The sequence below is a fragment of the Ambystoma mexicanum genome, chromosome 10, assembly GCF_040938575.1.
Source record: "Ambystoma mexicanum isolate Mex_15411 chromosome 10, UKY_AmexF1_1, whole genome shotgun sequence".
NCBI lineage: Eukaryota > Metazoa > Chordata > Amphibia > Caudata > Ambystomatidae > Ambystoma > Ambystoma mexicanum.
The window spans coordinates 1,198,676,162-1,198,703,828 of record NC_090932.1 but is presented as its reverse complement, the minus strand read 5'-3'; the positions used below and the strand labels follow the sequence as shown (position 1 = coordinate 1,198,703,828).

General features: G+C 46.8%; 1 protein-coding gene across 10 annotated transcripts in view; it reads right to left on the bottom strand.

Annotated features, from left to right (window-relative positions):
• TAOK3 (TAO kinase 3) overlaps nucleotides 1-27,667 on the bottom strand; it is a 2,703,337-nt gene that overhangs the window by 1,840,596 nt on the left and 835,074 nt on the right. For all 10 annotated transcript variants that reach the window (XM_069619192.1, XM_069619190.1, XM_069619185.1 and 7 more), the window contains one exon: nucleotides 3,494-3,539. In XM_069619192.1, coding sequence (XP_069475293.1) covers nucleotides 3,494-3,539 — 46 coding nt within the window. The remainder of the gene's footprint in view (nucleotides 1-3,493; nucleotides 3,540-27,667) is intronic.

Genomic DNA, 27,667 nt, shown 5'->3' with positions numbered 1-27,667 from the left:
GTGGAAGCTCTCCCTTCACCGCGACAACTGATTCTTCAATACCCTGTGACCGAGAACTCTGTAGTCCGCACAGGAGTACTAGCAGTGGTCAGGCCCCAAGACAGAGTGCATAGGGGTCTGAGGCCAGGAACGAGCGGTCCCAAGACGCACACCTTGTGAATCCTCCTGCAGCCTACATGCGCTGGGGAGGTGAGGCACTGACGGGAAGTGAAATATGAATTAAAAAAACAAAGGGGAGCAAGCAGAGCGCTAATAAAAGGCTGCCAGGTGCGACACCATCCGTGTGGAAAAAGGGACTGAGGTGAGGCACTGGAGGGCGGGTTCTCCGTTGGGTGTTCCCACGGCACGCCCCCACGTGCTAAACTTAATTTAAAAGGGGAAGCTCATTTTTGTTCGCTGCCAAAGGTAAGGGTACCGTCCCCATGTTGGGGGACGCCCTCAAGGATGGAGGAAATGGGACGGGGCGTATGAGTATGTGAAGTACAAGCTGTGGGCGTTTAGTGTAGACGCAGGCAGTGATTCATGCTACGCTAAAAGTGCATGTAGGAAGATGAAAATGGGCTCATTACTGGAAAACCAGGCTTACTGCATACATAGTCTAAAGGGAATAGTCAAGAGTTGTCTGCGGAATGAGATAAAGAAGGCACAATGGCTATTTCACGCATTATTTCTGTACATTTTAGATTAGAACTGCCAGCACACAGCTAACATGTTTCACAAACTAAAATGAAATGCTGTTGCAAACAATCAATTTATAGCGGTGGATGGGCAAGATCTGTGTACTGCCCTGCTTAATACCTTGATAAAGGTTGCAGAATCTTTAGCCCCAGTGGAGTCTCGTATCAGACGATCTAAGCTGACTGTGCCCTGGTTTACTATCAGTCTGCGGACCTATAAACAAGTCTGCCGCCGCCTGAAGTGGAAGTGACAGACAAACTATAGCCAGGAAGCTCGTAATGCCTACAAGCAGGCAGTATTATTTATCATAAGATGATTGTTGCAGAAACATGCAAATTTTATGCTAACCGGATCACAGAAGCTGCCGGCTCCTCTCTGGAGCTTTTAAAGTCGCAAAAGAGCGTTCTGCTCCTCCCCGAAAGCTGACTGAGAATACACCTGACTCTCAAGCACAATGTGATGCTATTAATGTTTTTTTCTCAGACAAGATTAGCTGTATTCGGCAAGCCATCAATGATAAAAGCCAAGTACTTGGGACTGACGCTCCGATGGCTAGTTCTTCTATGGTGCTAGTTACACCTATTCTAACAGGTATTTTCAAGCTGGAACCTATGGATGATATAACCGTTGTCAGGACTTTGAATCTGCTCAAATAGACCCCCCCCCCGTGATCTTGTTCCTCTTCACATTCTCAAAGCGTTCCCTCTGAAGGCTATTTCTAGGTTTACAGCGGCTTTGCAGTACTCCTCCTCTTCAGGGGAGATAAACACTTCCCTGAAGCATTTGCTGGTTACTCCAATCCAAAAATAACCTCATCTTGGCCCTAATCTAGTGGATAATTACCGGTCTTAGGTCAAGAGACCTTTTTAAAAAGACAGACAAAAAATTATAATTTAGAAAGACTGCTTTGTGACCGCACAGAGTAGTCTTTCTAAATTGAATCGTCAGCCCCTGCGTCGCACACGAGTGCGTGCAAGGGCTGACAGGCACACCAAGACTCGGAAGTGGCCAGGAAGGAGAACGGGTAAGTGGCTATGTGTGTGTTGGGTGTGTGTTTATGTGCGTTTTAGTGGGGGGGGGTGTTGGGAGGGGAGGGTGACGGTGGGTCCTAGGTTTTGAAAACCCCCGATTTGAACTAAATCCGGGAAGCATGGGTGTTGGGGGGTGAAATAATTCACTCTTGATTTTTGTAGGCCGCCGAAAATCGGCCAAAAATCAAAATAAAAAAATTAATAAAAAGAAATAATGGAAAAAAAAATAATCGGTCTTTTGGTCATGCAAACTACATATATAGAAATAATTAAATGGAACTTAATTACTGGCCCATATCCCTGTTGCCGGTCTTGATGAAGCTTATGGTGGCTGTGATCACTCCGCTTTTTCTAATTTCTAGGAAGTTACCAACTGTCTGCATCTGTTTCAATCAGGTTTAGGCCTCGAATGGGCACAGAATCAGTCATTGTCTCACTCCTGGATGATCTTGCACTTCTTCAGGACCGTGGTGGGGGGGGGAATTCTAGTGTTGATTCTCCTTGACCCGTCTCCAGCCTTTGACACTTTGGATCACAGCATTCTGTTGGCCCGCCTGGAGCAGGTAGGGATCGCAGGGGCACTGTTGGCATCGTTTAAGTAGTTTCTTGCGGAACGCGCCTAAACTGTCTCGTTTCAGGCTTGTTGATCCCACCCTGCTTTTTCTCTTCCCTTTGGTATGCCCCAGGGATCAGCCATGATGACTCTTTTGTTCAATTTGTACCTGTCTCCACGGGCAGATCTCATTTGCGAGTCTGGGGTTCTATTTTATAGTTAAGCTGATGATACACAATAGGTGTTCCGTCTGGACTCCCCCCACTAATGAGCCCCCATATAAACTGAGAAACTGTCCATCCACTATAGGCAGGTGGATGTCTTCCAACTGGTTGAAACTCAATGGGGAAAAAAACAAGGTTCTTGTGTTGGGCCCACAGGTGCTAGCAGTTCTTCGTGTTCCCAATTCTGACCTAACTCTCTTGGCCTCTGCCAGACTACCAGAAGGTCAGTGAAAAGCCTAGGGGCGAGGCTTCCTTCGAACGGCTCTCGTGAAGCCCAGACTGTGGCTGTTTGTAATACTGGCTTTGGAAAATTTAAAGTATTGAGAAAGATACTGCCATTTATCCCTGCTGACTGCCGGTCAAAGGAATTTACTTCAGTGATTATGGGTTTGCTGGACTATTGTAAAGGGGTTTACTTAGGGCAACCTTAACATCAAATTCAGCGGCTTAAAGTACTCAAAATGTCAGTACAGCAGCCATGCTGGCCCTGAATGCCACTAGGATGACCCCATCTGCAGTCTTGTTGCGTCAACTTTACTGGTTAACGGTAAAGGCCTGTGTTGAGTTCAAAACCTGGTGTGTTACTCATCGGGCACTTCACGGTACGGGTGCTATTTACTTGAATAACAAGGTGGAGTGCCACTGTCCTACTAGATGCCTTTGTTTATCTTCCCGGGCACTCCTTAAAGTACAGAGGTACCGGTGAGGCCGTCTGGGTGGTCACATGTTGTCGGTGCTTGCTCCTACCCTATGGAATGGGCTCCCTGCATCTTTGAAAACTGAAGAGTATCTGCCATTTGATAGGGCACTTAAGACCTCTCTTTTAATAGTTCCTTTTTTAAACTGCTAGGGTTCTCCCCACTTGAATGTCCGCTTAGTGTTTAGCGCCTGGACTCCTGAGGGCCTTAGTTGCGCTTTATACGTTTCATTACATTACAAATTGGTCAAATGGAATGTTACAACAATGCAGGAAAAACCTGTGTGAAATGAAATATTTGATTCCATACCTTCCAACAAATCTGAGGCTGACCCCAAACAGTATTCCATGACCAGCTGTAAGAGATTAGAGAGAGCAAATTATAAGTGAGTTTATGGTGGACACATATACAAGTGAATAAACTGCATGCAAGTAAATAAAGGCAAGTACATTTCTTTTTTTAATAACTTTAATGAAAAGACAAAAGAAAAACAAACGAACAGGGCAGACTGTAAGCACAGAGATACAAACATGAACAGTGGACTATCACATATGAACATAAACAAAATCTTGTACCATCAAAGGATCATTGCATTGACTATGCATCGTTCTACAGAAGCAAAAACAGAGTCCTTGAGCATCAGATACTCATATGCACAGAGTTATGTGGACAATGCAAGATAGGCATGTTATGTTATGTTGCATTTATATAGCGCCTTATATACCATTGGTATGGTCTGAAGGCGCTGGTAGGTTGAACGCCCTTGGGAACCGAAGTTCAGGTCAGTAGAGAGAGTAGAGGGAGTCCAAAAGTGCGTGTGCGCACCAGGTATGTGTGCAGCTGGTGCGGAAATCGAGTGGTAGCTGCTTCTTAGCTGTAGGTGTGGTGGTTGAGCGGTCAGGAGTATGTGTTCGCTCTGGTCGGTTTTACCCAGAACGAGTGTGGCTGCTTTAGGCCTGAGGAGAACGCCTGGCTGGGGGGGGTGAAACCAGCAATGATTACTTAGAGTGATGTGGAGTAAGCGGGAGAATGTAGATATGAGAACAGTTATACCGAATGGTGTCATAGTATCTCTGTGTTCTAGATGAGTGGTGGTGTAAGGGGGAGAGTAAGCATGGGGTGTGGTATGATGTATGTTTTCAAGTGTTTCCTTCATTCCAAAGCATATTAAGTATCGTCCGTTGCACAAATTCGTCCGTTCCTCATACTTGTCCGCTCCACACATTCGTCCAGTCATTATCATCGTCTAGTTCACACCCTTGTCCAGTCCGCACACTTGTCCGGTCCGCACGCTTTCTTTGCTGCGATTGGTGTGAGAGAGGGTAGGCGGGTCAGAGGGGGGGGGGGTGGCAGGGGTATGATGGCAAGGCGGGGGGTGGGTGATTGCAGGGTGGGGTGTGGTAGTGGGGGGAGCGGGCATGGGCAGTGCTGGCGGGTCGGCAGTGGGGTTCAGGAGATGAGTGGTCTTGGGTTTCTGATGGGCACTGGTGGAGTTGGTGCGCTCATGATTGGTGTGAGCTTTGGGTTGATTTGGGAGGGTTTTCTGATTGTAGTTCTAGGGTCGGTGACTCACACTTATAGGTACACTTCTGGGCTCAACTAGTCGAGGACTAATTGGTGCTTCTAAGCAATTGGGTATACTTCTAAGTGCAACTTGGTACAGTTCTAAATGCAATTGGGTACACTTTCTTAATGCAGTTGGGTATACTACTGAGTTGAGCAACTTTTCAGAGAGGCTAATGGGCGCAACTTCAAATGTAGTTGGGTGTACTTCTAAATGCAGGTGGGAACAGTCCTACATTCAACTTTCTCAGAGAGGCTATTGGGTGCAATTTCTAAATGCAATTGGGTACACTTCTAAATGTTGGTGGGAACAATTCTTAATTCAACTTTCTCAGAGAGGCTAATTGGGTGCAGCTTCTAATTAAGATTGGGTATAATTCTAATGCAGGTGGGAACAATTCTGAATTCAACTTTCACAGAGAGGCTATTGGGTGCAACTTTCAAGTGTAACTGGGTACACTTCTAAATGCAGGTGGGAACAGTTCTAAATTCAATTTTCAGATAAGCTATTGGGTGCAGCTTCTAAAAGCAATTGGGTACACTCCTAAAATGCCGTTGGATACACTTCTAATTGCAAGAGGGAGCAATTCTAATGCAACTTTCTCAGAGAGGGTGCGGGGTACAGATCCAGTTGCGAGTGGGAACAGTTCTTAATTCAACTTTCTCAGAGAGGCTATTGGGTGTAACTTCTAAATAAAATTGGGTATACTTCTAATGCAGGTGGGAACAATTCTAAAATCAACTTTCATGTAAAGGAGTCCAAATGTGTTTGGGCCTACACATCAAAGGCACTGTGCTAATATACATTTCCTCCCTCTCCGGAGAAAATATGAGATCTCGGTACCATTGAGCATGAGTCGGGACACTTTCCGATTTCCATTGTGTTTTATGCATTTTTTGGCTACAATACATGTTAAAGAGTCATCGAGAGATAAAGACACCTTGCCTATGTCTCCAAAGAGGTTCTTAACAGGCGTGCATACAGGGGGAATGTTCAATTTCTTGTGTAAAGTATAAACCACCTCTTCCCAGAAACTGGTAAAAATAAGCAATTCCAAAACATGTGGATAGTATCCACCGTGATCAATCACACTTCATGCAATCATCTGTGGCACCCAATGATAATTTGGCAGTTTCGCCAGAGTACAATGTAATTGATTCAGTAGTTTAAATTGCACAAGTCTATATTGAGAACATATTGACACTTCTTTTGTAAGTGAACACAATTTCTGCCATTGGACAAGTGAAAATTGAAACCCTAAATCCTGCTCCCATCCGAGTCTCACATCAATAAGTGAAGGTTGAGCACTCAACACAAATCCATATTTATTTATTATTTATATACAGAGCTCATACACAGGTGAAGTGCTTCAAATCGCTTCAAGGCGGGAAAGGAACACAGTAATCATTCTTAGGCCTTGAAGATTCTGAATGATCTAACAAAAAAACTAGCATACTAGACCGGACGACATTTCTCCTAATGCGAGTGCATGAAATGTTACAGTTGCGACCCAGCTAGGGAACGAATAACGGCTGTGGGGGGTAAGGGAGGACAGGACATGACCGATAAACTAACTGATCCTAGTACATTTGGGTCATGCATACGTACAGACGGAGGTGCAGGGACAGAGGGGTTGGGGAGGGGAACAAAAGGAGTCGGTCCAGCAGGGCCGTGGGTTAAGTGCAGAGTGGTTGCCCCGCTCATGGAGTGCAAGCTGAAAGTGCAGTAGAGCTGTACAAAGTGCAGCGCGCCCGAGTGAAGTGCAAAAAGACAGGCGGGGGAGCCTGGGACCTGTAGGCTCTGGAGGTGACCCTGGCAACCAATCAGCAAAAACAGAACAGACTTATGGAGGAGAAGGAGGGTGGAGACAAAAGAAAGGAGGTTAGCAAGGGAAAGGGAGAGAGAAGGAGGAAGAGAAAAGGAGGGTCTTGAGGAGTTTCCGGAACTTAAGGTGCTCTGGCTTAAGACGGAGACAGGCAGGGAGGCTGTTCCAGAGGGAGGCACCTGCAGAGGATAAAGATTCAGCCCAAATCTCTGTTTGTGAAAGCGGCTCACCCGCAGAGAGTTGGAGATGGCCGAGCTGAGGACACTAGAGGGAGAGAATTTAGGAAAAGAGCGTTGTAGATCATGCGGGCCCTGGCCCCAGAAAATCTTGCGGATTATGCAGAGGGTCTTTAACTTGATCCTTGCAGCTACTGGGAGCCAGTGTAGGGATTTCAGCGCTGGAGAGATGCGGTCCCAGGGCTTGAGGCCAAGGATAAGTCTTGCGGTTCTGTTCTGGATGTGTTGTAGAGGACGGAGAGTAGAAGTAGGAAGATTGAGATAAACGCTGTTGCAATAGTCCAGCCTAGAGAGAACCAGGGCTCTCGAGGTGATGAGCCTCCGGGGGAAGTGAGAAAAGGTCGAATACCTCTGAGGAGATGTAGTTGGTAGTTGGACTTTTTAGAGATGTCTGAGCTGTGAGAAGAGATGGAGAGAGTGGAGTCGAAGATGACCCCAAGATTTTTTGCTTCATTGGTAGTTGTGGGCGCAGGGCCAAGGGAGGCAGGCCAGTGAGACAGCACGAGCAGGGCTCCCAATGAGTACCATCTCTGTCTTACTGTTATTAAGACAGAGATCGTTAGCAGCACACCAAGCCTAAATTCTTGATGGGCAGTCAGGGATGAGTGAGGAGGCCGAGGGTAGCCTAAAAGAGAGCTGCGTGTCTTCCGCATAACATTGAAAGTTAGAGTTAAAGGGAGAGATCCTGTGTGCCAAGGGAACTATGTAGATATTGAAGAGGCAGGGGGAAATGTTCGATCTGTGGAGGACACCACAAGTAGAGACAGTGGTAGAGAGAGAAAGGGCGAGAGTTCCACCTGGGAGGGCCAGTCAGACAGAAAGGAGGCAAACCACGCCAGAACCTGATCTGTGATGCCCAGGGTATCACAGAGACGGGTGATCAGAATGTTGTGGTTTACCATATCGAAGGCAGAAGAGAGATTGAGAAGAATGAGTACAGAGGGAGCGTTAGAGAGTCAAGATTTGAGAGCAGGTCCTCACGGGTGTTCAGAAGAGCAGTTCCTGTGCATCTTGATGCTCTAAAGCTAGACTGATGGTCATGGAGACAACCAAGAGATTCAGTATGGAGGGTAAGTTTATTGATAGCCAGCTTCTCCAGGAATTTTCCCAGAAAAGGGGTGATGGAGATTGAGCGATAGTTTGCCGGAATGGACAGGTCGGCATTTCTTTTTAGTAGAGGGTGCACAAGGGAGTACTTGAGAGGAGAGGGTAAAACTCCAATGACGAAAGAGAGGTTGTATAGATCGGCCAAGGCTGGAGCGAGACTGTCAATATTGTCCTTGATGGTTTTGGAGGGGCAGGGGTCCACCTTTTTGGAAGAGGCTTTCATAGATTGGACTTGTCTACAGACCTCATCAGGTGAGACAGGGTAGAGGGAGGAGAGGGGATGGGTGGGGGCAACCGAGGGGGGCCCAACAGATGTTGGTGCAGGGGCGGGTTGAGGAGCAGAAAGTTTAGTTCAGACACTAAGCACCTGGGTTTACAACCTGTTACGATTGCATCTATAAGTGGGTGGGTCTCCGGTTCATGCAGAAACATTGACCACAACAATTTCACTGCTGCTCTCAACCAGTAACTTTGCAATATCATAATGAACTGCTGCCAAGTTTATTGAGAAACTCATCTAGGGACACGAATACCCCAACTGGGAAGAGATCACAAATGGTCAAATCATTGTTGTCCCCCTACAATTTATGTACGTCTGCATCATAAGATGGTGTCAAACCTGGGAAATTCGGAGGGGGCGCTGCTGAGCAGCTACAAGATGGAAGCCTAATTCGAGAGCTCTGGCACCACAAGATCCTGGTACACTGGAAATCCTGATTTACACCACCAAATTGTATCTGGAAGGTCCCATTGTGCGGCAGGCGGACCAGGGCACAAGCGGTCCAAGAATCCTGTAAAACCTTGAGTTGGGAACCTAGCGGTACACTGTTGTAAGTGGAGGCTGAGGGAGGAGGAGGAGCGACCGCATGACGGCTACAGGCGCGCTGGTCTGTCCGGCTGCGGGCCGGGCCGAGTCCGCAGGCTGTAAACTTCTAGCCAACGGAAAAGTAACCTGGACACTGCCCGTAACGCCTCATTGCCGGCAAGAGTCAAAATTTGTATTCTGAGAACCATGCTCGCCTGCTTGAGCGCAGAGAACGCGTAGTGAAACATGCAAGGCTGGCACTGTGGAACGCCGGTGGAATTGACTGGCTGCACCTCCAAACAGCAACAGCGGCATGAATATGAGGAGAGGGCTGTAACACACACTGTATGAACATATCCTGCAATGCTAGATACCACCCGGCATTTCTACTACAGAACGTTGAACCGTTGAGAGGGTAAGATGAGCGGAGGGCTGACATTCGTATTAACATTCTAGTTAAACCACGCTGAGCGTGGCACAACAAATACACATTGGTAGTACCCTGAAGTGCCTCCTGAAACAGTAGACACTAACTAGATCAGCTACTTGAGGTACCTGGTTTTTCACTAGAGTAATAATAAAAGTTGGATAACCCTGTGTTACTGCACCTACTCGGAAACTTGAGATACCGGGAGATCGGATATGGGAAGCCCACAGTATTATTATGCATGCCACACTACTCGTTATTAGCTGATTCCACAGAGGGGGAGCAGCCTTCACCACAAAACGCCGCAAACAACAACACTAATGTCTGAGGCTTTTGGGAACATGGATTTGCTCTGTGCTGTGGTTGCTACCGTTCAGAAAAATCATCCTTAGACCTACTGTATCAGACATGCAAGTACTGATGACCCAGATTGGCCTTTTCTGAGTGGATGGTCCGTTTGTTGCACTTTTCCGACTCCCGGATACTGTAGTACTACATGAATGCAGACAGATGGGGCAGCAAACAAACTTACATTAGGCTGACCCTGGATTCATGGTGCATATAAATCGTATGTTTCTGCTTGTCCTCTGGAACTAGATCATGGTTTAGGCATCATTAATAATAGTTGGCGACTCGCATAAAATCAACAGAGCCCATCAATTCAGCCCGGAGCACAGACGCTGCAAACGCATCCACTCTGTTCACACTGCGTTGAGGATTATCGTGTTACCTGGCAGCTGAACACACAGTGTCACCGAACGGGAGGAGTAATACCAGCGCACTGGGCAAGTGACTCAAATACAGACCCCCAGTGTCAATCTACATCCACTACAGACATTCTTGGTGGCCAGAAATCTGGTCTACTTGACAGGTAACCCAGAAAGCCAACAACACCTACTAAAGTGAAGAACATGATGAAAGGAACTGGAGGTAAAAGGGAAAGGGCCAATGGGGTCATTCACCAATACCCCCACCAGGGCACCGAGAACTGTAAATTCGGCCATTAAAGACAAGCAAGCCACGACCTCCTGTTATACTTGCAACAAACATTTATTAACAGCAATGCAGAGCGGCTTTCTGGCTGTGAATATCAAGCTGGACGACATTGTAGCCACCGTTGGCTCATTAAAATCCAAATTGGAGAAAGAAAGTGGTCGCATAAACGAGGCAGAAACCAAAATTGGTGAAACAGAGGACAGGATCGACAGACATGACTTCAACATAACAACTGAAAATGGAGGTCAATAAGATTTGTACTAAATCCGATGATTTAGAATCGCGTTCAAGGCGGAATAATGTTCGGATAATAGGAATACCTGAGGCGGCATGCAAGGGGCTACATGAAAACCTTCACTTAGGATCTACCAAAAGCATTATTTGACCCCACAAAGTTCTCCCCACGATTCTTGGTGAAAAGGGCCCACCGAGTACTTGCTCCTAACCCTAAACCAGGGGCTCCCCCACCTCGTACCATTATAGCGAGGCTACTCAATTATCGAGGCAGGGACCTCATATTGCGATTGTCCAGGGAACAAGGCAAGCTTCGCTACGAGTCTCATGAAATTCACATCTACCCAGATTTTGCAGCCAATGTACAATCTCTACGTAAATGCTATGACTCCATCAAGAAACTATTATGAACCAGACAAGTGCCGTACGCCCTGATGTTCCCGGCTGCGCTCATAATCCAACACAGAGGCCAGGCACATTTCATTGAGAACCCATCCGAGGCAATGGCATACGTGGAGGCTACAATTCCTCTTCCAGGTCACGATCGGAATCGCAACCCTCAACCACATAACGACGAGCTGGACGCCGAGACTGCCGATTGAGTGGCACTGATACGGACTGTTAGGGAGAATCATATGCAGTACCCTTAGGGAACACTACATACAATTAAGACTACAAGTGGTAGTACAATTGCACCTTTGGTACAAGCGTGTACTACACAGTAAAGTGGTAGCGATGGCTGAGCAGCCAGACTTATCTCAAGAGCAAATAAGCAGTAATAGAGATTACCCGAAGGACTACAATTACTGTGACTCAAACAAACACTGACTCAAGGTTTCTGGTTAAAAAATATAAGTACATTTATATTTAAACCATCTGTTCACAAAACACGTCACTTCTATTAAATAGAACCACACTCTAAAAATACTACACACAACCAATTCCACTGGTTCAGGTCAATTCAAGGTAAGTACAATAGAATTTGACAGACCGGTGTTGCGAAACAAAGAGGTTACCGTGGGTTAATATGCGATCACTTTTTGATAGTAATGACAGTTCAGTCTTACGAAAATAACGCGTACCCGCGGGAAGAAAAGTAACCGAAGTCAAACACACTTAGCACATAGAATTCAAACAAGGGAATAGTGGATAAAAATCATAGGCAATACTTTTGTCAAGGCAATAGAATCAGGGGACGTGTTCTAAGAGGCAGATAAAGTCAATAGGCCTGCACCAGTGTCAAATGGATCAGGGGCTCTGTTGTCGGGGATCACACGGTTAGAACAGTTCACGATTTAGCGTTGCCAGGGGTACTGGATATTGTCAAAGGGAGGGAAAAGTTATAAAACGGAAGAAAGAAAGGACAAGCCTTTGGCAAGGAAAAGGGTTCACCCCGATTCCTCAAGGTCGGATGGAGAGAACGACCAAATGGACACAGTACCTTATTCGGATGAAGAGAGCTGGTGCCACAGCAGTTGTTCCTGCAGACTCACAGTTCCTGAAGCTTCAGTCGTGGGAACAAGAAGGACGACGTCTGGAGCGATCTGCACTACCCAGGAATGAGGCCAGCAGCAGCAAAGCAACGATTAATAAAAGGTGTGCCCCTTAAAAGCAGGAGAGGGCTCTTCAGATGGCTATCCGGACCACTACAGATGTGTGCAGCGATTTCGACCCAGAAGAGGATTCTCTGGCTGTTGAAGGTGAGCTGGTTGATCCCACCAGCTCAAGGGAAGAAGACTCCGGACTGGATCTTCTCTGTCATTGAAGGCTAGATAGCTCAGGACTGCAGCAGGGCTTCACTGGGAGCCAGGAGATGCATTAGCCGTCTTCTTCTCCGCTTCTCTTCGGTTTTTGTAGTTCCAGTGGCGACTGACTTCCAGCCCAAGAGTCCTGCCTTTTATGCCAAAATCCCCCATTCACACAGCATGGCTGTCAATCACACAGTGGGGGGGTTGTCCAGCCCAGACAACCACCTTAGCCAATCAACACAAAGTGCGACATGGGTCTCCAAGGAGACCCTGTGCAGGGGGTGACTAAACCCCTCCCTGACATTCAGCCCACCTAGACACCCAGATGCCAAAGGAGGGCTTCTTTGCAGAAGACCACCAAATGACGGCGAACAAAGAAACCAAACCTGGTTTGGCGCGAAAAGCAAACAACAAGAAAGACCTTTCCAACACGAAATGGCAAAAAACCACGCTAGGACCCAAGATAAAAATAATATGGGGTAGCGGGTTTTATGTTCACGTCTGTCACAACAGCACGAACACTAACACGGGAATCTGTGTAAAAATGATAGTAACCACTGCCACCAGCCATGTCGAGTCGGTAAGAGGGACACAAAGTGCCCCTTGAGGTACAGAAGGACAGGGGAAATATATTCCCCTCCAGTACTCCATGGTAGGATGGCTTGTACTGGATCTGTATTATTAAAAAAGGACTAGTAAAGCCAATGGTGACTTTACATGTTTCTGGGGGATAGTAGTCATCCCCAGAAATGGAGTTCACGCGGGAAGTCTAAAAGACATTCCTGTGTCACTGCACTAAAGGTGCTGTGTGACACACAAGTAACAAGTTGATGCCTACGGAGTTGGTGACACTCCCCAGCCCATGAGCACAAAAAGTACAACACACACAAAAAGTACACTGTAAGAGTGGGAAAAAGGCTCACACTCTTACCAGGTGGAAAAAAATAAACCCCAGAAATCCAGCAAAGCTGCTGAGGGACTCACTGGGTAAGGGAAATTAGCCATAAATGAGAATTCTCCCCAACACTGAATCAGATCCACCTGTCACATATATACACTGGTGTACAATACTAATAAATTTGGGACCAGTTGCTCACATGGCAGCGGGTTGCACAGCTACTTCGCTACTTACAATGCACCCTAGGAGGTTTCCACAGTTTATTTTGGGATGCATCGTCAAGTTGCGGAAGATGAGGAGGGAGGGAGGGGAGGGAAGATGTCCATCTAGTTGGGGTCAATGATGGATGCGATTACCGAATGATTGGTATGGTGAATAAGTATGAAGTAATGTTTATATGTTTATAAAAAGTGCAGATGTATCTCCAAATAAACACAGGAACCGAACCCCTGTTAACTACACAAAAAGAAGTGTTTATTATATGAAGCAAATGGGTCAATATAGGTGAGGAGATTCCCTTATCATGAAATGTCCGTGGCCTGATCAACCCTATCAAGGGAAGGAAAGTATTGGCATATATAAACCGCTATTCCCCTAGTAGTGATGCTACAAGGCAAGAAACCCATGCCCAACGGGCACTGAATAAGGACTTTGCACACAGGTGGGGAAACCAAAGGGGTTATACTGATTACTCAAGTCTGGCTAGAGGAGTGATGACACTTATACGCTGGTCATTACCCTTTCAGGAAGATAGGCGGAGCATAGACCTGCTAGGGAAATATGTGATTCTATGGGGAAAGATCTCAGGAGTAGATGTGGTATTGGATAACACGTATGGCCTAAATCTCGATGACCCTCAATACTATGGGCAGATACTGGAGATCCTACTTGGGGGGAACCACTCCCCGATCATACCATCTTTCAATACCATCCTGGACTGTGAACTGGACTGATCAAGAGATACCCAACGCAACATAACTAACAAAGGTCTATTGCTAAGACCAATTATGCTGCAAATTGAATTGTTGGATGTATGGAAAGACCATAACCCGCATATACGTGAATATACCGATTATTCGTCGGTCCATGATGCACACTTCAGGATTGATTGTTGGCTGGCCTGTGTGGGGCTGATGGCACAAGTCCGAAAGTGCATGGTATACCCTAGAACTATTTCTGATCACTCACCTGTGACACTATTGGTAACATCATGGAGGCTGTCACCCTCATGCTTATTAGATGCACATTTACTCAGTGTACTAAGCAACAAGATTGAGGATTTCTTCCAGAGAAACTAAGGATCTGTACTCTTTGGCTGCAGGGAGAAATGATTTAAATGACTTCGGGTGGCTAGAAAGCAACGAGGAAAGAACGGTGTGTTTTGGAAACGTTTGAAGCAACTCAAAAACAAATATGGCACCACATAGAACAAAGCACTGCTGGGTCATATTAGTGGGAACGTATTGAAATTCAGAGATCTGGCGGATAGGGAGGTGCAAATAATGAATCAACCCATCCAGGCAAGGAGATACAGGGAAGCAGACAGACCGGGTTGCTTCTTAGCGAGGGTGATGCATGGAGAAAAAAGGACACAACACATCACTAGTATTAGTGGCCTTTTGGGGAACTGCAGTAACTACACACAAAGACAAAAATGGCGAATTTCATCAATACTATGAACACTATACGCCAATGCACATGACATATTTATTCTATTATCTGGAACAAATTCCACTACCAAGCCTCTCCCATGAGATGCAATCGATACGCAACCAGCCATTTACTCCCAAAGAAATTACGGAAGCAATAATGATTCTCTCCTCCGGAAAAGCCCCAGGCCAAGATGGTATACGAATCGAACTGTATAAGGAACTTTGGCTAATACTAGTACCTAGGTTACTGTTGGTTTGGGAGGAGTCTCTGCGGGTTGGTCGGTTGCTACCCACAGTCTCTGAGGCCTTCATTACCGTGCTATTCAAATCTAACAGACCGGCATCTGACATGACTTCATAAAGACTGCGGTTGTTGATTAATACCGACACAAAAATGTTTGCTAACATTTTAGCCACCCTTCTTTTACCATATATGTTATCGCTGGTGCATCCACACCAGTCCGGGTTCATCCCTGGCCACTCAACCACGTTTAACTTAAGTAGACTGTTTGGCATTATATCCCAAATAAACCCTAAAGCTAAGGCAGTAGCGGCCTCACTTGAAGCAGAGAAAGCGTTCGAATCGGTTTCCTGGCAGTTTCTTTTTGCTGTCCCATGCCTCATGCAGTTGGGAGACCATTTCATAGAATTTTTACGATTGTATATCAAACCATCCGCACCAATGGCAAGCTTTTGCCTGCCTTCTTTCTGAGGCGCAGCACAAGGCAGGGCTGGCCCTTATCCACGTTATTATTTGCACTAACAATCAAACCCCTTGCATGAAAAAGGAGTGACAAACATGAACACAGAGGCCCCCACACAGCAGGTCCACTACAGATAATATCACTATATGCGGACGATACGCTTCTATATATATGCAATCCGGAACAAAATATGGCTCTGGTGATGGAGGAAATGTGTAAATTCACACCACATTCTGGATACCGAGTCAATGAAGCAAAATCGGAACTATTCCTGCTGACCGACGCTACACAGATTGCGACAGACCTGCTGGGATCCAGCAGAGTCCCACATAGACTTAAATACCTGGGCATATTGCTTTCACATACATGTTGCTCCCTACTCACCGATAATCATGAAACATATTTGGATACATTGGCAACTAAACTACAATTATGGCCAAGGTTCCCTATGTCACTGTACGGCAGGCTCTAGTTACTCAAAATAGTGGTCCCAAATTACTATATTACTTCTGCAATATCCCAGTATGGCCGCCACGGTCATTTGTTTAAAGTAAACTCTGATCGCTTGTGATCCAATAGGTATGGGGAGTGGGAACTCCACGAATGAAATGGGAGAGGATAACTGAACCGTTCGAACAAGGTGGCCTAGCAAAGCTGGACTTTGAGCTCTATTATTTAGTATTGCATGCACAATTTGCAGGTCATTGGTAATCTACCAATGATACCCCAATACACCAAGCCCTAGAGTCACATACTGCTTCACCTTGTTAGGCAGAAACCTGTGCAGTTCCCTTAGGGAACACTGCAAAAGATTTAGGACTACAGGTGTTACCAATAAACCCACTTGGTAGCAGTCTGTACCACCCAGATTTACCTAGTAGCTGTGGCTGAGCAGTCAGACTTCTCTCAAGAAGAGTTAGGCAGTATGCAAAGTATACACAATAGGCACTCAGATACAATAATACAAGCAAACACTGACCAGAGCTTTGGTATCAAAGTATATAATTATTTATTTAAAAACACACTGTTTGAAACACTCCAGCATTCTTATTGTAAAATATTCTAAACACAGTTACTGTTGTAATATATACACCCCTTTTCCTTATCAGATAAGTCACTGTAAAACACCACTTATTTTCATACAGAGGTGAGCGCTTAACTAGATGGCACTCCAATAAGTTTGTGAGAAAGGGAGGGAAAAAGACAGAATATGGAAAGTTACACCACTCTAAAATTCAGGAACACTGTTAGCAAGGCAGAAGAGCAAAAGTCACTGGTGAGCCAAAGTCCAAAGACTGGGCCCACTCTTAGAGAGAGCAGAGCACAAATGCGCCCAAGATCACACAGTTACACTAGGCTTAGAAAGTCTTGCAAAGGGTTCAAAAAGAGTTTAGAGAGGCTTAGGAAAGTTTAGCCAGGGTGTCCCAGGCTAACCCAGGTTCGAAAGCCGGGGGCTAAATCTACCCCGTACAGTCGGTAGCCAGGGAAGCCAGGCGGGACACAGTACCTTAAGTGAGAAGGATCCTCCAGCGGTGGCAGTTGTTCCTGGTAGTGGGTGCAAGTTGCCTCGTCGTCCAGGGGTAGAGAAGATCTCGACTTGGAGGAAAGATGAAGGTTGTTGCACTACCAGGGAAGAAACCAGCCGTGAAGTTTTCCGGTTAAAGGTGGTACCTTTGTTTTGCGGTCGTGGTAAAACGTGGTATCCCGGTTGCCGGGGTGCTTGGCACAGACAAGGTGGCCACGAGGTACGTCGGGAAGGCAAAAAGACGGTAAAACTGGTTATCCCCACCAGTCAAAGGAAGAAGACTCTCCGGCGGGAGATCTCCTCTGTCGTTGGGAAAAGTGGTGAGACGGTCCAGCAGGGCTCCACCAGTGGTGGGGTCGTGGCAGGTCAGCTCAGCTTCTCCCTTGTCGGAGTCTTAGGTCCTGTGGCGACTTCTGAAGTTCCAGTCCCCAAAGCCCTGCTTTTATGCAGAAAACCCCCATTCACTCAGCCTAGCTGTCACTCAAACATGCTAAGTGGTGAGCCGGCCGGCTCACCACTTGGGCCAATCAGGATGGAGTGCGACATGAGTTGCCTAGGCAACTCAGTCCAGGGTGCCTAAATTCCCCTCCACCTCTCCTAAGTACCCCAAACAGAGTGGCACCACTTTGGAGGGCTTCTGTGGAGAAGCCCGCCAAAAAGTGGAACAAAGGGCTCGACTTGGGTTGGAGTCACAGAAGAGAACACAAACGCCATTTTAGAATCAAGTTCTGGCAAAAAATACCAACGGGAGAATTAATATTAATTAAATAAACCGGCGGTATGTTCGAGGCTACCGTAAATAATTAAATAAAGATAGTAGCCTAAAACAATGGGAAATCCCATAGGAAAATATTCGCGGTTGAATATAAAAAGTAGTATCCACTGCCACCAGCCAAAACTCGATCAGGGGGGACGGAGACGTGCCCCCTCGACTAACAGACCCCGGGGCAATTGAATTGCCCCAGCCAGTACGTCCACAATATGATGGTTTGTACTGGTTCTGTTCAGAATTTAAGACTAGTAAAGTCAATGGTGACTTTACATGTCCTGGGAGACAGTAGTCAGTCCCAGGGTATGGAGTCTATACTGGGGGTCACTATGACACCCCTGTGTTACTGCACTGAGGGTGCTGTGTAACACACATCACAAAAACACATGAAGCCCTATGGCGTAAAAGGCCCCATAGCCCATTAAACACATCTAGATTCAAAGAAACACACTCAAATCATGCCCAAGAGTGAGGGTAAAAGAGTCTCACTCTTGGCAGGAGAAAAAAAATAAACCCCAAAAATCCAGCAAAGCTGCTGGGGGACTCACTAGGTTAGGAAATTCAGCCTAAACAGAGAATTCTCCCCAACACACCTACGAACCTAAAATTGATTATTCAGACTGATCAGCACAGGGATTCATGCTAGTTTGACCCAGTCCGTACAACAATTAAAGCATGGACAAGAATGTTTAGGAGACTGGGTGTATTGTCACCATACTGCAGACTGGTTCCATTATGGAAATGTCCAGGGCTCCCCCGATGTAGGACAAGAACATTAAAAACAGGCAGTACTTTGAGGGAGAGATGACCCTACGGGACCTGTTCCCGTGTGGGACATTTGTTACAATTAAGGAATTTGTGGTTAAGCTGGTCAACAACCCTATTAGATTGTTTCAATATTTCAGGATGAGGTCAGCAGTCCACCGCCGGTGGCCCTCGTTTCCTCAATAACCAGATAATTGTGAGCCAATAGAAATATTAATACATAGCAGAGATTCTAGAAGGCATATATCCAGACTATACAAAGCATGCCAAATCAGTCAAGGGTCCACTAGCGGATCCAAAGGGAAATAGGAAAAAAGCTTGGGCACCACAATAGAAGATCAACAGTGGCAACGCTGGTGCCTCTTGACAAAAGAAGGTTCTCTAAATGTAAAGTTTAGACTCATACAGTTCAAAATACTCAATCAATTACACTATGCTCCTGCACAGGTCGTGAAATTCGCACCCAGTGTCAGCCACAAATGCATGAAATGAGGTGTATCTGAGGAGGACTCCCTTCATATGTATTGTTACTGCCAAAGGATCACCTGATTCTGGCAAGAAGTGGCAGATGTCTTATTTGACATTACTAATATACCAACAACACTCTCACCCCTCAAGTATCTGTTGGGAGACATTGGAAAAGCATCAATAAAGATCCAAAGACTCTGCAATTTGGGTTGACTAATTGCCAAAAAATGTATACTGAAATATTGGAAATCTAATGTCCCCCAATGTTGCCGAATGTCTCAAAGAATTGACTTATGTTAATGAAAGAGAGTAAGGCTACACTTCAATGATTGTGCCTAGATGCAGACCAAAGGACATACAGGGCACGTTTCGGGATTATTTAATAAGAACAGAAGAAATGCAGTAAAATGCATGATATTGTAAACTGTCCTATATAATGTGATTTAGCTCCTGACACTGCGGTAGATAAGTGATATTTACCCGATGTAATACTGTAAGCTACTCATCTATGGAAAATGTTTTGAAGGCAATATGTCTGCCACGATGCACTATGTTACATAAATTCTTTTTTTTTTTAAATAACCTGTGAAGTTCCAGAGAGGTATGCATTTAGGTGAGCCCCAATCTACGAAACAGCATAGATCAATTGCTAACAGTTGTACGGACGAGGTCAGAGGTGCAGGAATCAATATGTTTATCAATGAAAATGACAGCTTTAAAGGAATAGTGCACTCAAAAATATTAATGTCCAAGGGTTCGGGCATGTGTTTTTAAGCATATGTTGATCGATCGTACCAACATTTCCTATGTACCTTACCGTAGTTTTCCTCACTTTTACACATGCAAAATCAGGCAGCAGGGCACGGCCATCTTGTGCTAATCTTATCAGTTGCTGCATCGCTCTAAGGTGAACTGCCCTGGTGGCACTAAATCATATCCCCCGCCCCTGAGGCCTACATCACCATTCCTAGTGATATTCTCCGACTATCTCCATGACGTTACTGGGCAGAGTAGCCAAACGTGCCCAGTCATCACCTACGTGTTGACGTCAGTTGACACAGAACCCGGAATATCAACACACATCCTCCAACAACACAGCGCATCCCAATTTTGAATACAAAACATTATTTTTAAAGGAAACCGCAATACTTCGCAATTTATAATGTGCTTTTATTTCACAATAAACGCTCCGAGAACATCCGCCGATTTCCATATTCAACCACATTGGTAATTTCTTTCTTTGTTCTCGATCCACAAATGTTTATCGTGAGTCACACAGTGTTCCTTTGGGTATAAAAAGTGCATTAGACGCACCATGAATCGCAAGGATTCGGCATCAGATTGGCACAAGGCCACCGTAAACTATGTCAGGTGCTCCTTAACGCAGGTAACGCGAAAGGGCATATCGGCCCGGGGCAATCGTCCCAAAACAGCGTCATTGTGATCCAGCCATTTAAGTGCATCTGCAGCTGCCGGCTAAAGAAGCCATCAATTGGTATGTGGAATGAATAACATTCGCACAAAGGCAGAATGTATCTGTGTAGAAAACATAACAGAAATGTGTCTCAGTGGCCGTTCTTTATTCTAATTTATCAATTTACCCACCGTGTGAAAACTAATGATGAACACAAATGTGAAACAATGGAGTCATCGTGGAAAGTTGAAGTCTACGATGTGCTTGAGAGGTTAGTGCTATGGAGAATGTTTAGCCCGCAATGGGATGCGGAAGTTGACGGAAGAATTCGAAGAACACAGATGGCATTTTAACAGAATATTTGCATAGAATTTGGCGTTGGTGGAACCTGGAGGAACCCAGTTGTGGACTACGTGCATTTCAGTGCTCGACTGCCCATTTGTCCGGGACAAAGACAAGTACACACACAGGTTGTTTTTGCGTGTCTTTGCAATATGCCACAAACAACAACCCATTACAATGTAAGCCAGCAATAATGGTCAGATAATGAAACCTTGACTCGTTCATCTATAAAATCGTCTACAGTAAAACTAACAAAATATTCAGCATTTCCATCCTCTCAGCGTAATGCCTAGAGTCCGTTCAGATCAACAAATTTTCATAAAATGAAATTACATGTTCCTTTGTTCAGTTTTGGAATGGTGAACCTTATCATATTTGACGGTATTACACACCTCCCTTCATTCATTCCATTCGGAATCCTCCCTTTCTTCCAAGGTCGAAAAACAATTGAACCATATACTGTGTAGGATGCGTGGGTGTGCACAGCTCACAAGCAAAATTCAAACGCTGTGACCTTCACTTCCAATGTGAGTGAATAGCCCTGCAGACCACAGTGGCATCTGAAATATTTTTGAAGAACAAATAGTTTGCTGGCATCCACCAATGGCGTGCAAAATTTCTAGTGATTTACTTTTTTTAATGAAAACAGTTAAGTTACTTTACTTCCAAATGCCCTATTTTCAGTGTCCCTCTGGTGAACTGCTCACTCTCCCAGTGCCTTGCACAGCAAGAACCCAACACCTGTCAGCTCAGCCCGTCTCCTGTTCTCAAAGAAATCAGCTAATCATTTTTTCATGTAGCGAGTCTCGAGCCTTGACAAAATGTGCTTGTATGAGAATGTCAGAGCAAGCCCTGCTCCAATCCTAGTGCACAATCTGTCTCTGCTCACTGACTCATGCCATCTCCAACCCCCTCCTGCAAGGCCGCGGTCCCCTGAACCCATGACCCCTGTTCCCTTTGAACACATTTGGTCCCCAGACCCTACTACCGCACCACCTCAACTTCACCTCCCATATACCTAATCAGGAGTGGTCATATATTTTAGTAACAGAGACGCCTATCCCCACTGTGTTTGAAATCGTAAGACTTCTATGGCTGCAGATCATAGATTGGCCCCTCTGATAAGGCATCCGATAGCAACAACCCCCAACACATGCCCCCATAGAAATATAGGTCACAATGCACCTATTCTCACAAACAACCCCCTTTGATAAATTGTCTTGCTTACAGTCAGTAGTTCTTGCGTGCCAAGTTTCTTATGTAGCCTAGGTTTCATTCCTTTGTGGGACGCATATTTATTCAGCTATTTGGACACGTGCATGGAACTGCAGAACCCCAAAGTTGTTTTCATGCTGATAGCCATCTGAACCTCCCCCGATCAGTGAAGGACCCACAAGAGCTCAACGAAAGCAGGAAGTGTGAAAGCACAGCGTTACACTGTATGGCATCCTCCAAAAGGCACTTCTTGCAACAAAAATAATGACAAAGGACAAAGAGGATACATTTCAAAAGACAATTTGGACGCTTTATTCAACACTTTATATAAACATTGTTGAACAAATAAATAGTTGCTAATCATTTGAACCGGGAAGTGAACTGTTCCACGAGGTCTGCTGTCAGTGGACAGGGCACGTTTGCAATGTTTTGTGGCAATGTATGTGTTTTAGGAACAAAATCATGAGCGTTTCCATGAGTATGTATGTCCAACACAGTCAAAGTGAGATCTTTCACAAAATTGAATTCCATTTCCTGGTATATTGGCTTGACCACCCATCTTTTGCTTCTTTTTGTAAAGGCCATTGTGTAATAAAGCATCCCAAAGTTTCCGGCAGTCCTCGATTGTTTGCTCCCTACGTTCTCGTTATGTGCTAAGACCGCTAGTAATAACCAGGATACTCACCGTAGTGACCACCTTACTGCTAGTCCATAGTCCCCTTTCCTCCTTACTTATGAGACATCTCTCCGTCCTGTGGGACGGGACAGTAGCACTTTGTAAAAAGCATCCAAAAAACATTTTTTTCAAAAATGTTTCCTTCCCCTCTTTCTGCGCGGGGCCCGGCACGCGGCCGTAACCCCACCCACCTTGGCTCTGCCCGCGCATCGCCCATCAGTCCTTTTCTATCGCCAGGTCAGAGACCTATTAGCAATAACAGAGGAACCTTATTAGAGGGGACGGCGGGCGGGCGTATGGAGGAAAGGGGACTATGGACTAGGAGTAAGGTGGTCACTACGGTGAGTAACCTGGTTATAATTCTACGTCCTGTCCCCTTTCCTCCATACTTATGGGAGATTCCCAAGCACTCCTAACTGGAACTACGGGTGGATGGAAATACCCCTTATTGAAAAAGGTTATTCAGCACAGCCTGACCAAACTGAGCATCAGCTCTCGAGCTCATCTCAAGACAATAATGCTTACATAAAGCGGATGGGGAGGCCCAAGTAGCTGCCCTAGCTATGGACTCCCAGGGGACATACTTCTGAAAAGCAACCGCAGCTGCCTTGCCCCGCACCAGGTGTACATGAATACCTCTAGGAGGTTTCAGCCTTTGGACGGTGAAAGACTCCGTAATGCAGGCGGCGACCCACTGAGAAATAGTCGCCTTAGACGCCTGCTTACCCTGAGGGTTACCAAAAGTCACAAAAAGTTGAGAAGAACTCCTAAACTCTGCAATTCTGTCAAGGTAGAATTTAAGAGCCCTTCTGACATCAAGACAGTGCAGAACCCTTTCAGCCTCTGAGGTAGGGTTCGGAAAAAAGACTGGCAGGGACATGGACTGATTCAGATGGAACTCAGTTACCACCTTCGGTAAAAAGGCCGAGTTTGTCCGTAGGACTACCTTGTCCTTGTGAAAGACCAAGAAGGGATGCTCCACTGACAAGGCCTGGAGCTCACTCACCCGCCTCGCTGATATAACAGCGACCAGAAAGGACACTTTCCAGGATAGGTACTTGAGGTCCACCGTGGCCATTGGTTTAAAAGGCTTATGGCACAGTGCTGTCAGGACTACATTTATGTCCCACAGCGGGTGTGGACTACGAACTGGAGGGTAGAGGCGTGTCAGGCCTGCAAAATGCCTCTTAACCACTGGGTTACTCAGAGAGTAGGAACATTGGTCTGCAGAAAGATAAGCGGAGACCGCTGAAAGATATGTTCTGCATGACAGTGAACACCCGACTCTGCTAGGGAGGACACGAAGGACAGCACAGTCTCAATCATAGCCACCCTTGGGTCCAACTGCTTTCCCAAACACCAATGACAGAACCTGAGCCATTTACTCCTGTATTGGGATCTGGTCGAGGGTTTCCTGGCTGCCTGGATAATACGCATGTTATCCGTAGACAAGTTAAGATGCTCTAAAGACCTGAACTCAGGCACCATGCCGCCAAGCTGAGCGATTGTGGGGAGGGGTGCCACATCTGCTGTTCCCATTGATGAAGAAGATCGGGGGTCACCGGTAACCTGATCGGCGGATACACCGACAGGTGTTGAAGCTCTGAGAACCAAAACCTGGCCGGCCACCAGGGGGCTATGAGTAGAAGGGAGCAGTTCACAGAGTTCTTCAACTTCCAAATTGCTCGATGGACTAGAGGCAGAGGCGGGAAGGCATAAGCTCTCATGTTGTGCCATGGAATCTCGAGGGCATCCCCCAGAGAGGAGGCTCCCAGCCCCCCTCTGGAGGCATACCGAGAAAGCTTCTTGTTCACTGCCGTAGCCAAGAGATCCACCTCCGGTGTGCCCCAACGCAAGAAGATCCACGAGAGGACCTCCGCCTTCAACTCCCACTCGTAGCTGACCACTGTCCGCCGGCTGAGGGCATCAGCTGGCCCGGGATGTGCACTGCAAGCAGCCAGACACCATGAAGCACGGCCCACTCCCAAATCTGGATGGACAGGTCCACGAGGGGGTGGAGACTTCGTTCCCCCTTGCTTGTTGATGTAATACATCGACACCACATTGTCCGTGCGTATGCGGGCCACCTTGTTGGCAATGATCGGTCTGAACGCCCTGAGCGCTAGGAAGATCACCAACACCTCCAGATGATTTATGTGAAGGAGCTTGTCCTGAGGCGACCAGAGGTCCGAGACCTGTAGAAGATCTAACGTCGCACCCCACCCCAGGAGGGAGGAGTCTGTCGTGATCGTCACCATCGGAGCTGGGTCCTGAAACCCCGCACCCACCGACAGGTTGCTGAGAGATGACCACCATTCCAGGTCCACTCTCATGGAAGCCGGAATCATTATCAGCTTGGAATCCGGGTCCACAGCCTGACACCAAGAACTCCGAAGAGCCATCTGGGTCCGTCTCATCTTGAGACGAGCCAGCACAGCCAGCACACACGAGGCCATGAGGCCCAAAAGCCTCTGGAACCACCAGGCCGACATGCTCTCCGACTGCGCAAACATCTGACACGTGGCTAACAGATCCGCCATTCTGGCCCCGGTCAGGTACACTCTGCAGTCGATCGTGTTCCAGCCAAAACCCAGGAAAATCAGGTCCTGCGAGACCGTCATGGAAGATTTCCGCCAGTTCACCGACAGCCCAAGATGGAACAGGAGCTGAAGGAGAGACTCGAGATTGCCCGCTGCTGCCAGCAGACAAGGGCTGCGTAAGAGCCAGTCGTCCAAATATGGATACCCTGGAGACGAAGATAGGCTGCGATCACCGACATCATCTTCGTGAAGACACGCAGTGCCGAGCTGAGGCCAAAAGGAAGCACTCGAAACTGGAAGTGCTCTTCTCCCAAAGAGAAGCGGAGATATCTTCTGTGTGGGTTCTAAATCGGAATATGCATGTATGCATCCTGAAGATCCACGAGGCTGAGCCAATCGCCCATCTGCAAGGAGGACCGTATCTGGCTGGGCGTGATCATCTTGAATTTCTCTTGGGGTAGGAAAAGATTGAACTGGGAAAGGTCTAGGATGGTGCGCAGGCCAGCGTGGTTGGGTTTGGGCACTGTAAACAGCTGGGAGTAGAAGCCCTCCCCTTGCTTCCCAAGGGGAACGGGTTCCACAGCTCTGAGGTCCAGAAGTTTCTGAACTTTGGCTTTGAGGGAGGGAGAGCCTGACCGCTGAAAAGGAGGGTTGAGGGGTGGGTTAGGGGGAAGGGGGAAGCGGAAGCCCGCTCGAGCGACTGACAAGACCCATCTGTCTTCTGTGATGGTCTGCCATGCCTCCCAATGAGACGCAATGCGTCCTCCGACCGGGGTCTCGTGCGAGCGCGGAAAACCCTCATTTAGTAGGTTTATCGGTGGCGGTGCCACCTGAACCTGAGGAGCGGGAGAAAAACCGTGTTCGTTGTTGCCTACGGCGGTTGTTCCCCACAGGGGTATCCGCTCTGCGAGATTTGCGGTCGAGGAAGCCCCTAAAGCCTGAGGAAGGTCGACTTTGCAACAACGGTCTCTGGGTTTTGAAAGGAGCCTTAACCAGGACAGACAAGGACTTCGCTGTCTGAGTGCTATCCTTCGTCTTGGTGAGCTCTACGTCTGTTGTAGAATGAAAGTCCTCCTTCCCATCGAACGGAAGGTCCAACACCTTGTCCTGCACTTCTTTTGAGAATTTAGTTGCATGCAGCCACGCCTGCCGTGAGGTATAAACCCCCAGAATAAGGCCCCAGAGCTGAGGTGTCTACGTGATGAGCCGCAGCCTCCAGGAGATCCTGGGCCAAGATCCTGGCGTTGGATAGGCCTCCTTTAAAGTCGTCCAGCTTCTCGACCGGGATAAACTCCTCAAACTCCGACAGACCTTTCCACATCCGCATGTTAGCTCCCGCTAATATCAATTCAGCGTTGGCCTGCCTGAGCTGCAAGGCCGATTTGGCGAAGATTTTCCTCCTGAGGGAGTCAAGGAGCTTGTCCTCCTTTCCCACAACCTGAGTAGCCGTCGTGCAAGAGGATGCTGCAGGCCTGCACTGCAAAGTGGAAAGCCTTGGATTAGCCTTTCCCGCCTCAGCGAGTAATATCTTTTCAGCTGTCATCTTGAAAAGCCTTAAAAAAGGGATTGTTCAATTTGATAAGGGAGAGTGAAAATCCATCTGGGTTCGGACAAGGATCGGATCCCTCTTTAAATTGCTATATCCCCTCTTTAGAAATAGACTTCCCCTTTACCCACAGCTGGCCAACTCATTTCAAACCGACCTCGCACCATCGCTGGAGTCTCAAAGGATCAGGCAACTCATCCCTTACCGGTTACTCAAGGGAGTTGGCTACATCGCAACCGCCTTCATCTTCGGATGTTACAATGCTCTCTAATCAGTCTCAAGATTTTCCCTCTTGGGGCCCATAACCATCCCCCCTACCGTGACAGGTCGCAACCAGAGGTTTTGTAGATAAACCCACTGGTTTTGACAGTGCATTCAAAGGCGGGGGATAAACACCCTCTATTGTGCTGCCAAGCAGTATGTACCCAGGCCAGGGAAACCAACTCTGCTACTGTCTTTGGGAAGAATTAACGTATCATATGCAACCCTCTGCATCTTACCATGCCAGAGAAGGCGCAACATCCGCCCCTTCAATTCCCTCATCGTTGAGTCTTTTACTCGGTACTTTGATCAACAACATCTGGAATACATAAAGAACCTAGGGGAAGGAAGTTCATTTTCAGGGCATAGAGATGCCCCATCCAAGAAAGTCAACTTACCCCATGATCCTTATCTTCATACAAAAAAAACAACTAAGGAGAGAAGTTCACCTCGGAGAGCCGCTCAGGAGACCGGGTCACCCGAATCTCAGGATATTTTGTATTCTCAAGACTAATCTCCAGAGCTAAGGGTACAATGGTGGTTACATCCCTGTCCGAATCTCCATGAAACAGGAAGAGAATTGACTGACTTCTATCGATTTTACAACCAGACAGCACCCCATATTCCTCAATCTCAAACACCGCCAGGTCAAATTGCAAGGGCTTTCAGTGCTAACAAAATAGCATACACGTACATACCGAGCTTGAATTCTTTACCTTCTACCCACAGTCTCTCTACCCGAGACAAGGCCTTATCCTTTCAGTCA